This window comes from Oncorhynchus mykiss, chromosome 5 (assembly GCF_013265735.2).
Source record: "Oncorhynchus mykiss isolate Arlee chromosome 5, USDA_OmykA_1.1, whole genome shotgun sequence".
NCBI lineage: Eukaryota > Metazoa > Chordata > Actinopteri > Salmoniformes > Salmonidae > Oncorhynchus > Oncorhynchus mykiss.
In genome coordinates, this window is record NC_048569.1 from 53,254,444 (window position 1) to 53,270,247 (window position 15,804).

At 45.5% G+C, this 15,804-nt stretch overlaps 1 protein-coding gene across 3 annotated transcripts in view; it reads right to left on the minus strand.

Annotated features, from left to right (window-relative positions):
• The window catches only part of kdm4b (lysine (K)-specific demethylase 4B), an 87,791-nt gene that overhangs the window by 8,299 nt on the left and 63,688 nt on the right, over positions 1 to 15,804 (minus strand). For all 3 annotated transcript variants that reach the window (XM_036977813.1, XM_036977812.1, XM_036977811.1), the window contains exons 14-19: positions 15,218 to 15,428; positions 7,386 to 7,465; positions 7,114 to 7,169; positions 6,827 to 6,935; positions 1,072 to 1,257; positions 584 to 754 (exon numbers count right to left, since the gene is read on the minus strand). In XM_036977813.1, coding sequence (XP_036833708.1) covers positions 584 to 754; positions 1,072 to 1,257; positions 6,827 to 6,935; positions 7,114 to 7,169; positions 7,386 to 7,465; positions 15,218 to 15,428 — 813 coding nt within the window. The remainder of the gene's footprint in view (positions 1 to 583; positions 755 to 1,071; positions 1,258 to 6,826; positions 6,936 to 7,113; positions 7,170 to 7,385; positions 7,466 to 15,217; positions 15,429 to 15,804) is intronic.

Here is a 15,804-nt window from a genome sequence, read left to right on the forward strand (position 1 = left end):
CCAGGACCTATTTCCTGCCATCCAGGACCTATCTAATAGGCGGTGTCAGAGGAATGCCCATACAAGTGTTAGAGACTCCAGTCACCCAAGTCATAGACTGTTTTCTCTGCTACCGCACGGTACCAGAGCGTCAAGTCTAGGACCAAAAGGCTCCTTAATAACTTCTACCCCCAAGCCATAAGACTGCTGAACAACTAATCAAATGGCCACCAGATTATTTACATTGACACCACCTCCCCCCCATTTGTTTTGTACACTGCTGCAACTCACTGTTTATTACCTATACATAGTCCCCTCACCCCCACCTACATGTACAAATTACCTCAACTAGTCTGTACCACTGCACACTAACTCGGTACCGGTGCCCCCTGTATATAGCCTCGTTATTGTTATTCTTATTGTGTTACTTTTTATTATTAATTCTACTTTAGTCTACTTGGTAAATATTTTCTTAACTCTCCTTGAACTGCACTATTGGTTAAGGGCCTGTAAGTAAGCATTTCACGGTATGGTTGTATTCGGCGCATGTGACAAATAAACTTTGCTTTGATTAAGACACCGAGCGGTGTAGAGTGGAACTCACCACAATGTTCTCTGGGAATAAGTTGTCGCAGTAGGAGCCGTCATCATAGTTGACCTCGTAGAAGGTGTGCGACGCCATGCCGATGATGGTGCAGGGGTAGAACCAGCCGTCGCTGTTCCGACCAATCACCTTCTGGCCCAGAGAAAACTCCCCCCTTGGCCCCGCCCTCGCCTTGACAGACAGAGAGAGGGAGGGTGTTTGAGTATTTGACATGGAGGGAAATATCATGTACTTGATTAAAATCTATCTATTGCCATTTTATTTATATGTTGTTAGAGCAGTGGATCACAGACAGTGCACAGCCTTCATATTCTATGATAATTTCAGTTGGCAGGAAACCCATAAGTGGGACATATGAGATTTAATCTGAAAAACGTATAGTGTAGCAGTGAAGCTAACACTTAGCCTGACACATTCATAACATAAAGCTAAGCAGAAGCTGTTCGTTTTGCAAATGTCTATTTCACACAGCGTAACACAGCTCGCACCTTGTGATTGGTCTTCTTGTGCTTGTGGCACGTGACGGACACCACGTAGGGCCAATCGGCAGGCTTCATGAGCACGCCGGCGATGTGAGCGCAGGTGACATGAAAGGAGGTGGAGCAGCTGTCGTGGGAACACTGGATACACGCGCCGCACATCTGCTTGGTGTTTTTATGGCAGTACACACACTTCTGCAACACCAGAGAAGGGAATAGGCATGTTAAGAGTCAAAACATCGTACTGACAGTGTCTAAAGTCTGTCTAAAAAAATATATATAACTTTTCTACACTATTGTCAGAGCATTTAGTATTTCAGGAGTATGTTTCAATATCGACAAGAGCAAGAGACTTGGCTGAAAATAAATGCTTAACTTTGATTGAGTTTACTTTGATACGGAAGCAACACAGTGTACCTGTTGTGTCCGAAGTTGATGTTAAAAAACAAAAACATCCAAATATTGTTCGAGCAAAAACGATATTTCAGGGGTACAGTTTTAGTGAAAACATGGTGTAAAAGCAAGTGAACAAGGAATAAATGCTCATCGTAAGTTCTGCGAAACAGTATTTCACTCTAAAGTTTACAAGTGAAACTTTTGTTTTAACTTTTGATATTTGTAAATGTCATGAAAAGGTGAGAAACACTCAATCAAATGCAGTTACAAAGGTGGTGCGCTCTGTTGCGCACAGCAGGAGTTTAAACGAGGCAACATTTTAAGTTGGCTCTTCAAACTAAATATTATCCTTCATCTGTTATTTTCCTGTCCATCCTTTCTTCTCTCTGCCTCCTTGATCCTCTCGTACGTGGCATTCCCCCACCTCGCATCGGTCGCTCATCTCTTTCTGTCTTTCTCCCATCTCTCCTTCACCCTCAAGACCTGTTTTCTAACTCGCCTCCCTCTCTCACCATCCTCCTTTTTCCTTCCTCCCACTCTTTCAACCTATTCCGATCCCATCTCCACACTCTCCTTCTCTCCATTCCTTTCTTCTTCTCTCCCCCATCTCTCCCCCCTCACTTTCTTAACCCCTCTCCCTGCCTGCCCCCCCCCCCCCCCTCCCCTCCCCTCGCTCGCTCCCCATCCCTCTTCTGTCTCCTTCTCTCTCGCTGACAGATTGCATATAGCCCGCCGTGACCCGCAGGAGATCGATGGAAAATAAAAAATATTTATTAAAATGTCAATACTTCATTTTAGACCCCGTGGGCCAGCGGTGGAAATGCACAACAGCTCTCGATAGGGCCTCGGCTAGGAGATATTTCACCGGCCTCGCAGTCGCCTGATTTAATATTCCACTGGGCAGAATCATGAGACAGGCTTCACAAACGGAACGAACCACAGGAGGAGATTTATGGACGTCAACAAACATTTATTTATTTGTTTGTTTGTTTAGCTTGCCCCCTTTTTTTTGCTTTGGTCTTTGCCGGCTGAGGTTAGAACCAATGCATCAAATTTCCTCATAGAAATACAGTTGAAGTCGGAAGTTTACAGCCAAATACATTTAAACTCAGTTTTTCACAATTCCTGACATTTAACCCTAGTAAAAATTCCCTTTCTTAGGTCAGTTTGGATCACCACTTTATTTTATTAAGTATGTGAAAATGTCAGAATAATAGTAGAGAGAATGACTTATTTCAGCTTTTATTTCTTTCATCACATTCCCAGTGGGTCAGAAGTTTACATACACTCAATTAGTATTTGGTAGCATTGCCTTTAAAATTGTTTAACTTGGGTCAGACGTTTCGGGTAGCCTTCTACAAGCTTCTTACAATAAGTTTGGTGAATTTTGGCCCATTCCTCCTGACAGAGCTGGTGTGACAGAGTTTTGCCCACAAATGTTCTATAGGATTGAGGTCAGGGCTTTGTGATGGCCACTCCAATACTTTGTTGTACTTAAGCCATTTTGCCACAACTTTGGAAGTATGCTTGGGGCCATTGTCCATTTGGAAGACCCATTTGCGACCAAGCTTCAACTTCCTGACTGATGTCTTGAGATTTTGCTTCAATGTATCCACATAATTCTTTCTCATGGTGCCATCTATTTTGTAAAGTGCACCAGTCACTCCTGCAGCAAAGCACCCCCACAACATGCTGCTGCCACCCTCGTGCTTCACGGGTGAGATGGTGTTCTTCGGCTTGCAAGCCTCACCCTTTTTTCTCCAAACATAACGATGGTCATTATGGCAAAACAGTTCTATTTTTGTTTCATCAGACCAGAGGACATTTCTCCAAAAAGTATGATCTTTGTCCCCATGTGAGTTGCAAACTGTAGTCTGGCTGAGCGGCCAGACTACAGTTTCCTTACTGAGCGGCCTTTCGGGTTATGTTGATATAGGACTCGTTTTACTGTGGATATAGATACTTTTGTACCCGTTTCCTCCAGCATCTTCAAAAGGTCCTTTGCTGCTGTTCTGGGATTGATTGCCACTTTGCGCACCAAAGTACGTTCATCTCTAGGAGACAGAACACGTCTCCTTGCTGAGCGGTATGACGGCTGCGTGGTCCCATGGTGTTTATACTTGCGTACTATTGTTTGTACAGATGAATGTGGTATCTTCAGGCGTTTGGAAATTGCTCCCAAGGATGAACCAGACTTGTCTACAATTTTTTTTCTGAGGTCTTGGCTGATTTCTTTTGATTTTCCCATGATGTCAAGCAAAGAGGCACTGAGTTTGAAGGTAGGCCTTGAAATACATCTACAGGTACACCTCCAATTGATTCAAATGATGTCAATTAGCCCATCAGAAGCTTCTAAAGCCATAACATAATTTTTGGGGAATTTTCCAAGCTGTTTAAAGGCACAGTCAACTTAGTGTATATAAACTTCTGACCCAATGTAATTGTGATACAGTGAATTATAAGTGAAACAATCTGTAAACAATTGTTGGAAAAATTACTTGTGTCATGCACAAAGTCGATGTCCTAACCAACTTGCCAAAACTATAGTTTGTTTACAAGAAATTTGTGGAGTGTTTGAAAAACAAGTTTCAATGACTCCAACCTAAGTGTATGTAAACTTTCGATGTGGGTGGGTGCCACATGTTCGGCAATAGAGCACTAATACCTGTGGAGGAGCCGCTCCTGTGGAGGAACTGAACGTTGGGGAAGCAGGTTGTGGTACACTGACAAAGAGCTCCGGGCCAGTTTTGTCGGACTGTCTTTGTTTCTCCCTGGCTGTACCATTGATGCCCCGTCCACTCATGCTATACTGCATTTCCAACCCACTGCATCAACTCCCTTTCCATCATCCGGAACGGACTACTAGAGAGACTTTTCAAACTCCATCTCCATCAATGAAGACCACAATGGAAACAAGTCTGACTTTTTTTAATGATATCCCTGTCATGTGCGTGTGTGTGCGTGTGTGTTTCTTTAACTAGCAGATCAAATCAATCAAACAGCTCGAGGGGGGGAATTCCAAAGGATTGGCACCTGATTTGAACTCATCCCATCTGTCCCAAAACCAGGGCTCGATGAAGACTAGGAGAAGGTCAATTTCTATTGTAGATTCTCAAATTTAAATACAAAATTCAGTTGCTTCTGGAAGTATTCTAAGGGTGATTATTAGGTTGCATAAACGTGATTTTAACCCCACAATCCTTTGAATTGGTATCAATAAAGAGGATCTGTTGCTGCTGTCATTTAACTCTCCAAATTGAGTCTAATACAACTGTTACCACTTATCACTAGATTTAAGAAAATAAATGCTAACACGTGAGATGCATATTTTTTGCACTATGCAAAATAAACTCTCTATTTGAAAAAAATTGTATTTTCTATAAAATTCTTATTATTGCTTCTGACTTTACCAAGTTAAATTTGATTGTACTATTTTATTTGTTTTAAGTTAGCTCACAGATTTGAGGGTTTTGGTAGCCCTCGTGATCCTGTATACGGGGTTAAAAATGGCAGAGTTTGTCATTGATCAGCACCTAAATTGGAACGCAGTGGGTGTAAAGTAACGAGTTGTACACAACTTCAGGGGTCACATTCTCCGCTTCACAGCGCTGTATTGGTTTTCACTGACAGCCATTATAAACTTGAGCACTGCGGGGACAAGAAGATGGTCAGATCCATCCCGCTAATTGGGCTACTTTTTTGCATATTTGTTGTTTGAGTGATGAACATGCGGTGAATCTGTGTTCCCGAAAGTTGAGACTCCATTCTCTGCGCACCACAATAACAATCCGTTTGTCTGAAGTGCAGTATCCAGGTCACCTGTGACTTCCTTGATTTGACCGAGGGTGTAAATCTGCCTCGTCTTACTTCATTAAGGCTGTCATTCTCCTAGGATTACCTGGCTCACTTCATTTGGACTACTTTCAAACAATTATCTTGCCTTTGTCCATTTGATCAAATGCTCTACAACCTTCTCCCCCTTATTCTTTTCCCTTTCTGCTTTTTGGATTCTAATTCTGTACCGCAGAGTAGTTTACCAGTGAAATCGCCACTATTCATTCATCCTGTAAACTCTTATCTCGATGCTCCTAGAATAAGTCTTTCGTCTATAAAAGTATCCACTGGCCTCTGAGGAATGGATTTAGCTCGTCATTTGAGAACTTAATGACCTTCCAAATGAGATGACAATTACAGTTTCTTGTGGACTAATAACATGTGGTGCCCCAAATTAATTAGATCACACCATTCCTCTACAATAGAGATAAGCCCAGTCGTCCAAATCATCAGGAGGGCGCGGCAGCTTTTTTAACAGCCCTTTTCAAAAGGTGGAGGAAACAGTGCTCGGATGTAAATTATTCAAAAGACGATCTTCACTTCTTTTGATAGATTATTCGGGGGACGACGACATTATATTTGTAGATTTGTGACAATGCCACTGCGGAGGCTGTGCGACTGAAGTCGCTTCGGATGAAGGGAGGGAGGGATCAAGCGAGGGACGGAGAGAGGGAGATAAAGGGAGGGAAGGGAGCCGTGTGTTCAAAGGCGCGGCAGCAATGGGAAATTGCCTCCTGCCCGCGGGATCAACGCAGTTCATTTAGCGCACAGAGAAATGACACCTGATTATTCAGCCATTCATTTCCGTGCATCTATTATTTAACTCTGCCACCGTCCTCCTCGGCTCACTAATACACCATCCATCCATCCGGGAGGAGGAGAGAGGGAGTGACGGATGGAAGGAAACAGAGTGGCAAGAGCAAAAGAGAGAACGGGAGACAGTGGAGTGTGAAGGGAGTTGGTGATAGAGAAAAAGGAACAGAGAGAGAGAGAAAGAAAGAAAGAATGAAGGACTGACAGAGATGGAGTGATGGGGAGAGAGGAGGAGTGATGGGGAGAGAAAACGACATGAGAGCGGGAGACGCGAGGTAGTTTGTGAGAGAATAGTTGAGAGACCCGGGCCCGTATCCACAAAGCATCTCAGAGTAGGAGTGCTGACCTAGGATCCGTCCATATAATTTACGGCAAAACTGATCCGAGATCAGCACTCCTACCCTAAGATGCTTTGCGGATACGGGCCCTGGTAGCGACAGAGCAGTCGCAGCAGTTGAGGAGCAGGATGGGAGGAGCGTAATTCTAGAATACTCCAGTCTAATTTTGAGAAGGCAATTCAAAGGAGATCACCAAGTTTAAGCATCTGACGAAAATGCCGTGCATTTTACACATCGGCCATCTAGGACCAGAGTCATGTACTTTAGGGCACAGTGTCAGGGCCACTCATTGGACAAGTTCAGTTAGTCCCCTTCAGTTAGTCCCCTTTCAGGCCATTTGGTGCCAATTGAACATGACTCTTGGGCTCCCTCCCTCCACTCACCAGACTCTTCCTGTTCTCTGGGATGGCGCTGATGTCCACCGGCTCCCTCTCGACGGCGTTGACGAAGCGGGCCTCGGCCACAGCGATGGCACAGATCACATGGACCCACCTGGAGGGAGGAGAAGAGAGGAGACATGACGTGTGTGTGTTTGTGTGGGGGGACACATATGACGCGAGCACCCAACTGTTCACAACACACAGCGTACAACTTATCACAAGCCATGCCATGTTACAGTAACATAGGGGACGGCCAGTGCCGTGCAGAAGTTAGGGAAGGGGACACTGACCGGTTGTCCGTGGTCATCTTCAAAGCGCCTCCCCGTAAGTTACACAGACAGCAGTCCTGTGAGAACACATGAAGGGTTAGGATGTGGGTAGGTAGTGGGCACAGAGGGGAAGTGAGGGGTGTTGTTCAGTCGTATCAACATCCCTGCATATAAAATATGTTTCCAAATGGGATAAATATGGTCAATTAAGAAGCCCGGTGGTCTGAGTCCACATGGAGTTGTTTCCAGTGAAGGCATAATGCGGTTTTGTGTTGATTTGATTGAGGACTCACCGCTGTCCAGGCGAGCGCTGTACATCTCAAACACTTCCAGGCCCCATTGTGTACCGTGTCCGGCCTAACACCATAACAACCTGGGGGGGGTAAGAAAGAAAGAGAGAGAAACAGAGAGAGAGACAGAGAGAGAGAGAGAAAAGAAACAAGTCAACATTAACTGAATCTTCTGGCCTGCCATTCACATTTATTGGTACTGAACCTACTGAGCCATGAAAAGGATTCTGTTAATCAAAGCACAACTTTCTCCTCCTCTCTTTTTACAAATCCCCACAGCTACACGTAGTTCTGATTGGGCGGCAAAATATTTTTGTTGTTGTTGTCGTTTGTGCATTTGAACTCGCGTGCATGTAGATCAGCTACAAGCAATGACCCAGGAAGAGAAGACGAGAGTGTGTGTGTGGGGGGGGGGGGGGGGGGGGGGGGGGGCGTGTTTGTTTTTTGACAGGATGCCTCCTCGCTTCATTTCTTCTTCTCAACAACACCGTTGCTGCTGCCTGTCCAGTGTCTCGCTAGCTCAGTGCTCCTCTCTCCTGGATGGGATAATGAACTTCCCTGTCTGGGGTGGGAGCTCCGCTTTAGTGCTAATAAGAGCCCAGGAGGCCAACTTGGTGTGGTTGTGTGTGTGTGTGTGTTTGTGGGAGAGGGGGGGCAGTGTGTGTGTGTGTCCTTCACTAAGGAACCAATTGTGTTTAAATGTGGCCTAAATGCATGCCTTTAAGTGGGATCTCATCCACAATAAAACATAGGACTATCAATTCACTGAAACTTAGAAAACAACAGAGTTGAGAACAATCATCTAGGCCGAAGCTGAACTGTAGTCAAAACCCAGCTAAGCAAGCAGAAACACACACACACACACACACACACACACACACACACACAGCGCTGATAACAAGCTCTCTGCCATTTCGTGGCGCTGCACTTTGACAGATGTTGCACTTTGACAGATGCCGTATGCCCCTTAAAATTGAACTCTCGGCATCTCCGTGAAAAAAATAACAAGTGGTGGGGAAAGTGGGTTTGTTGGTAAATAAAGAGAGACGGAACTTTCTGGAGTGTTGTCTTCAGAAAGAGAGGCTGTTTATTTCAAGACATGGCATATGGGGGCGTAGTGAGATACACAATGGGCTGGATGAGTCTCTTCTCGTCACTCATCTTGAAAAAACACACAAAAAAAATCAATCCATCCACCATCATTAACACATTGGAAAAGGTTGATGATTTATGATTGAAATAGCATGGGCGAGTCTAGAAAAACAAATCGATACAATTTAAGGCCAAGTGTCAAACAATAATGCAGGCACTAAGGATGGGGGTGTGAGCAGGCAGGTCTGGGCAGATGAGATGTCGCCATTGTTTGTGTGCATCTGTAAGTTGCTGTTTGTATGTATAAGTTTGTATATGGAATGGAATTATATATATATATATATATATATATATAAAAAGAAGAGGTGGCGTCCTTAATGACACCCTATTCCCTACATAGTGCACTACAGTGTATGGAATAGGGTGCCATTTGGGACACAAACCTCATCCGGACCTGCAGAAGACAACTAGGAAAGCTGCCGTTACCGTCAATATTACTCACCAACGTGCAATCATTGGACAATAAACTAGGCGAGGTAAGATCACGAATATCCGACCAATGGGACATCAAAAGCTGTAATATCCGATGCTTCACAGAATCGTGGCTGAATGACGACATGGATAGCGGGATACACTCTGCACCGGCAGGAAAGAACAGCACACTCCGGTAAAACGAGGGGGGGGGGGGGCGGACTATGCATATTTGTAAACAACAGCTGGTGCACGAAATCTAAGGAAGTTTCTAGATTTTGCTCACCTGAAGTAGAGTATATTGTGATAAATTGCAGGCCACACTACTTGCCTAGAGAGTTCTCAGCCATACTTTTTGTGGCTGTTTATTTACCACGACAGACAGATGCTGGCACTAAGACCGCACTCAGTCAGCTGTATAAGGAAATAAGCAAACAGGAAACCACTCACCCAGAGGCGGCGCTCCTAGTGGCCGGAGACTTTAATGCAGGGAAACTTAAATCAGTTCTACCAAATCTCTATCAACATGTTAAATGTGCAACCAGAGGGAAAAAAATATTACCTAGATCACCTGTACTCCACACACAGAGACGCGTACAAAGCTCTCCCTCGCCCTCCATTTGGTAAATCCGACCACAACTCTATCCTCCTGATTCCTGCTTACAAGCCGGAAGCTTACAAGAAATCCCGCTATGCCCTGCGACAAACCATCAAACAGGCAAAGCGTCAATACAGGGCTAAAATTGAATCATACTACACCGGTTCCGACACTCGTTGATGTGGCAGGGCTTGCAAACTATTACAGACTACAAAGGGAAGCACAGCCGCGAGCTGCCCAGTGACACGAGCCTACCAGACGAGCTAAATCACTTCTATGCTGGCTTCGAGGCAAGCAACACTGAGGCATGCATGAGAGCATCATCTGTTCCGGACGACTGTGTGATCACGCTCTCCGAAGTCGACGTGAGTAAGACTTTTAAACGGGTCAACATACACAAGGCTGCGGGGCCAGACGGATTACCAGGACGTGTGCTCCGGGCATGTGCTGACCAACTGGCAGGTGTCTTCACTGACATTTTCAACATGTCCCTGATTGAGTCTGTAATACCAATATATTCAAGCAGACATCCATAGTCCCTGTGCCCAAGAACACAAAGTCAACCTGCCTAAATGACTACACGTAGCACTCACGTCCATAGCCTTGAAGTGATTTGAAAGGCTGGTAATGGCTCACATCAACACTATTATCCTAGAAACCCTAGACCCACTCTAATTTGCATACCGCCCAAACAGATCCACAGATGATGCAATCTATTGCACTCCACACTGCCCTTTCCCCCCTGGACAAAAGGAACACCTATGTGAGAATGCTGTTCATTGACTACAGCTCAGCGTTCAACACCATAGTACCCTCAAAGCTCATCACCAAGCTAAGGATCCTGGGACTAAACACCTCCCTCTGCAACTGGATCCTGAACTTCCTGACAGGCCACCCCCAGGTGGTTAGGGTAGGTAGCAACACATCTGCCACGCTGATCCTCAACACTGGCGCTCCCTAGGGGTGCGTGCTCAGTCCCCTCCTGTACTCCCTGTTCACCCACGACTGCATGGCCAGGCACGACACCAACACCATCACTAAGTTTGCTGATGACACAGCAGTGCCTGATCACCGAGAACGACGAGACAGCCTATAGGGAGGAGGTCAGAGACCTGGCCGGGTGGTGCCAGAATAACAACCTATTCCTCAACCTATTAACCAACACTAAGGAGATGATTGTGGACTACAGGAAAAGGTGTACTGAGCACGTCCCTATTCTCATCGACGGGGCTGTAGTGGAGCAGGTTGAGAGCTTCAAATTCCTTGGTGTCCACATCAACAACAAACTAGATAGGTCCAAACACACCAAGACAGTCGTGAAGAGGGCACGACAAAGTCTATTCCTCTTCAGGAAACTAAAAAGACTTGGCATGGGTCCTGAGATCCTCAAAAGGTTCTACAGCTGCAACATCGAGAGCAACATCGAGAGACTGGTTGCATCACTGCCTGGTACGGCAGTTGCTCAGCCTCCGACGAAGTAGTGCGTACGGCCCAGTGCATCACTGGGGCAAAGCTGCCTGCCATCCAGGACCTCTACACCAGGCGGTGTCAGAGGAAGGCCTTAAAAATTGTCAAAGACCCCAGACTGTTCTCTCTACTACCGCATGGCAAGCGGTACCAGAGTGCCAAGTCTAGGACAAAAAGGCTTCTCAACAATTTTTACCCCCAAGCCATAAGACTCCTGAACAGGTAACCAAATGGTTACCCGGACTATTTGCATTGTGTGCCCCCCCCCAACCCCTCTTTTACACTGCTGCTACTCTCTGTTTATCTTATATGCATAGTCACTTTAACTATACATGTACATACTACCTAAATTGGCCCGACCAACCAGTGCTCCCGCACATTGGCTAACCGGGCTATCTGCATTGTGTCCCACCACCCGCCAACCCCTCTTTTTTACGCTTCTGCTACTCTCTGTTCATCATATATGCATAGTCACTTTAACGATACCTATATGTACATACTACCTCAATAAACCTGACTAACAGGTGTCTCTATATAGCCTTCCTCCTCTTTTTTCAAATGTATTTTTACTGTTGTTTTATTCCCTTACTTACACACACACACACACACACACACACACACACACACACACACACACACACACACACACACACACACACACACACACACACACACACACACACACACACACACACACACACACACACACACACACACACACACACACCTTTTTTCCCCCGCACCATTGGTTAGAGCTTGTAAGTAAGCATTTCACTGTAATACAACACCTGTTGTATTCGGCGCACGTGACAAATAAACATGATTTGATTTGAGACCCGAAGCCGGATCATTGTTGTGCTATAGGCCCGCCGATGGCTGCTTTAACCCAGTCAAGGCCCTGTCTTACTTGCCTCTTCTATGGGTGCTCGATGGACCTAGGATATAAAAGTGTGTGTGTGCGTGTGTGTCTGTGTGTGTGTTACATACTACCTCAACCAGCCTGACTACCTGGTGTCAGCTACTTTTATAGCCTCGCTACTGTATATAGCCTGTCTTTTCACTGTTGTTTTTATTTCTTTACTTATCTATTGTTCACCTAACACCTTTTTTGCACTATTGGTTAGAGCCTGTAAGTAAGCATTTCACTGTAAAGTCTACTACACCTGTTGTATTCGGCGCATGTGACAAATACACTTTGATTTGATTTTAGTGTTGAAGGCCTGGGTGAGTGTGCCTCTACAGGATGTCCGTTCTTGACCTCTCCTGACCTCAGCAGCTGGCGAGGGCCGAACGCAGCCCAGGCGTAGGGCCGGCCAGATCCGGACAGACAGCTGCTGGGGAGGTGCGTGTGTGTGGTAAGAACGTACTGTAATTACTATCTCATTCTAACCAAAGCTGGGGAATAATCCAATTTGGAGTAATTAGATGGCAGTAAGCCAACAAAGACAGTTGCCCATGTTCAACATGTCAAATAAGAAGATTTGATTTTTCAGTGGGTGGAGAATCAGCACATAAATTGTAAATCAGACCTGCCAACCTGAAGAATTATTACGAGTACCACTTCAGCCCCCCCCCCCGGAACACACGACGGCGCACCCACTGCTTAAATCCTAGGCAAATGCACTTTTTATTATTATAACGATGTTGCCGGCTGAAGATTGCCTCTGTAGAAATGGTGGGCCATAGACTGGTATGGGTACTTGGTAATTGGCTGCTCTTTAGTAGCTAACTAGAAATCATGTTTAAAATCACAGGAGGCTGCTGAGGGGAGGACGGCTCATAAGAATGGCTGGAATGGGGAAGATGCAATGGTATCAACCACGTTAGATGTATTTGATACCATTCCACTATTCTGCTCCAGCTATTGTCAAGAGCCCGTCTTTCTAATTAAAGGTGCCACCAACCTCCTGTGGTTTAAATGTACAAATCAGGGCTCTCCCTGGGATTTTCTGACAAGGTGGTGCTGATGTAGGCCTAAAATTAGGTAGGGGGAGGTCCGGAGGGTGTCAGTCAACTTCCCCTCAGGAAAACCTGTAACTGCCATTTCCTGAAACCTAGAGTTTTAAAATTATATATAAATAAGAATTTGTTCTTAACTGACTTGCCTAGTTAAATAAAAGGTTAAATAAAATGTTTATATAAATGTTTTATTTAACTAGGCAAGTCAGTTAAGAACAAATTTTTATTTACAATGATGGCCTACCCCGGCTAAAACCCTAACCCGGACGACGCTGTGCCAATTGTGCGCCGCCCTATGGGACTCCCAATCACGGCCGGTTGCGATACAGCCCCGACTCGAACCAGGGTCTGTAGTGACGCCTCTAGCACTGAAATGCAGTGCCTTAGACCGCTGGGCCCCTTTGTTTATATTAAACAATGTAGCCAACACAGAAGGCTTGTGCTTGACTGAATGAAATTGAGGCGGTTCTCAATGACACTAAAACAGGTCTCGGTTAACTTTAGGTCTAATGATTATTGTAATTAATAGGTGTCTTTATGTGGATAGGCTAGCAAAAATGTAAACTGGCTTCTTAATAACTTTGTTTGGGGAGAAAATGTTGGGAATAATCCAATGCAGTAGTCTAGCTTCCTGTAGGCCATTTGGAATATGAACCAACTGAACTCGGCCTATATGAGCTCATTGCAGATCTCCATTCATCAAGTTAGGTCTGACTACCAGACCACCATTCATTTAACATGCCTTGTTGTTGTTGGTGAACGGACTTATCACATCATGCATCATGGCATGCATTCTGCAGCTATACGCCTTCCCATCTGGTTTCTGAGACAATCATTTGTTTTTCAACAGGACAATGACCCAACACACCTCCAGGCGGTGTAATGGCTATTTGCCCAAGAACGAAAGTGATGGAATGCTGCATCAGATGACCTGGCCTCAGGGTGAAGGAAACAAGTGCTCAGCATATGTGGGAACTCTTTCAAGACTGTTGGAAAAGCATTCCAGGTGAAGCTGGTTGAGAGAATGCCAAGAGTGCGCAAAGCTGTCATCAAGGCAAAGGGTGGCTACTTTGAGAGCTGCCATCTGGCTCAAGGAAGAAAAATAGTACCAGAGATGGAAGAAAAAGCGAGACATACCAGTCACAGTTTTTTTCTGGTTCTTTCTGGTTCAATTGCACTAAGTACACCAGACCCAGCTGCTATCGCATTGGTGTCTATGGGAGAGCCACCCCCTTAAGTGGCCATGAACTGAAAAAAGTCCAATGCTAAGGCCTGACTCAACTATCTTAATTTATTCACCATCTTTGATAGTACTACGACTACGGGGGGCAGGCCGGAGAGGACATCTTGAGATTTTCCTCCTCTCCCAAGTCCTCTAATCAGAGTAGGGTCACCTGGCTAACATTGCGTGTGCGCAGGCTAACCGCTCCCCGTGCGTTGCACGCTAACCGCTCCCTGCCACCGTACCATACAAAGGCAAGCTTAATTGGCTACGCAGCTTAGACTGGCCGAGTAAAAAAATGACACCAAACTATTTTATTTACCTCTTTTTCTGCAGGGGGGCAGTTTTAGGGGGGGCACACTGGCACAGCAATCCCAGTCAGTTCAGGCTGAGTTGCAGTAAATTAACTAGAACAATTTGATTGGCATTTTGATCCTCGCGGAGAGAAAAAAAATCCTTGCTTCGGGCCCGAGGGGGAGCAAATATGTAATGGGAATTTAAATTAATACGGCGTGCAATACTACGGACCATTAGTTGGCTGAATAAATACAAGACTTGGGAGAACAGACACAGTAATTACAGTCTTAAGTAAACATGGTGGGGGAGTTGAATGACTGGTATTGACTGGCTGGTTGCCTGGTACGGACTGTATACTGTGAGGGAGTTGACCGGTTGGTAATGGTATTAAATGACTGGTTTTGACTGGTTGGTACAGACTGACTGGCATGGACTTACCAGAATATACACCAGCTTTGTTGGCGTGGGCTTGGTGAGAGTTTGGCCGATAGGTACTGAAGTTTGAAATGTATTAAGAGTTTTGTCTGGCTGGTACTCGACTTACGTAAACTTGGTGTTTTATCTGGTTGGTATTGGACGTTAGAGGGAAAAAAAAAAGTGATTTTGACTGATAGCCACATTTTGACTGGATCGATAGAAACACTGTGTGAGTTTGTCTGCGCCTCTGTCTGGCACCTGTCCTCCTGTCTGTCTGTCTGCCCGCCACGGTCAATCCGTCTGTCTACTCACTGGAGTGGACCTGCAGGCTGCAGGAGGAGCAGGAGAGCAGCGGGCTGGTGCCGTCGTCACCCGTGTGAGAGTTGGAGGGCGGCGGCTCGGTGTTGCCTGCCCCGGCGCTGAAGCACATCTCGGGGACCAGCGGATGGGTACGGCTGCCGCAGCGGGATACGCTGTGGTGGTTGGGGGCACCGGGACTGTCGGTCGGGTAGGAGGAGTCCTTCTGGAGTTGAATGAAACAGGGAAGGACGTTATAGAATATTGTTGGGTTTACCGGGTGGAGTTCAGACCTTGAAAGAGATGGAGACCCCGTAGACTGTTGAAAAAGAGGAATAAATCCAAAATGGAACCTTAAATGCAAAAATATTATAATAAACATAATATATTTATTTGAACATCATGGTGCCCAAAGGTTCATTGTGCCAATTATTATTATTATTTCTTAAAGGTTTCCACATGAAGGCACCATCATTTTCGCTCTGTTTGCAACCCTGAAGAAGGCACTCCGTGCCAAAACATTGATTAGGTGTACCCGTTAAATTGCTGGGAGCATATTTAGGGTGTGCAACCTCCTTTCCTTGTACACAGTTGACCTCCGT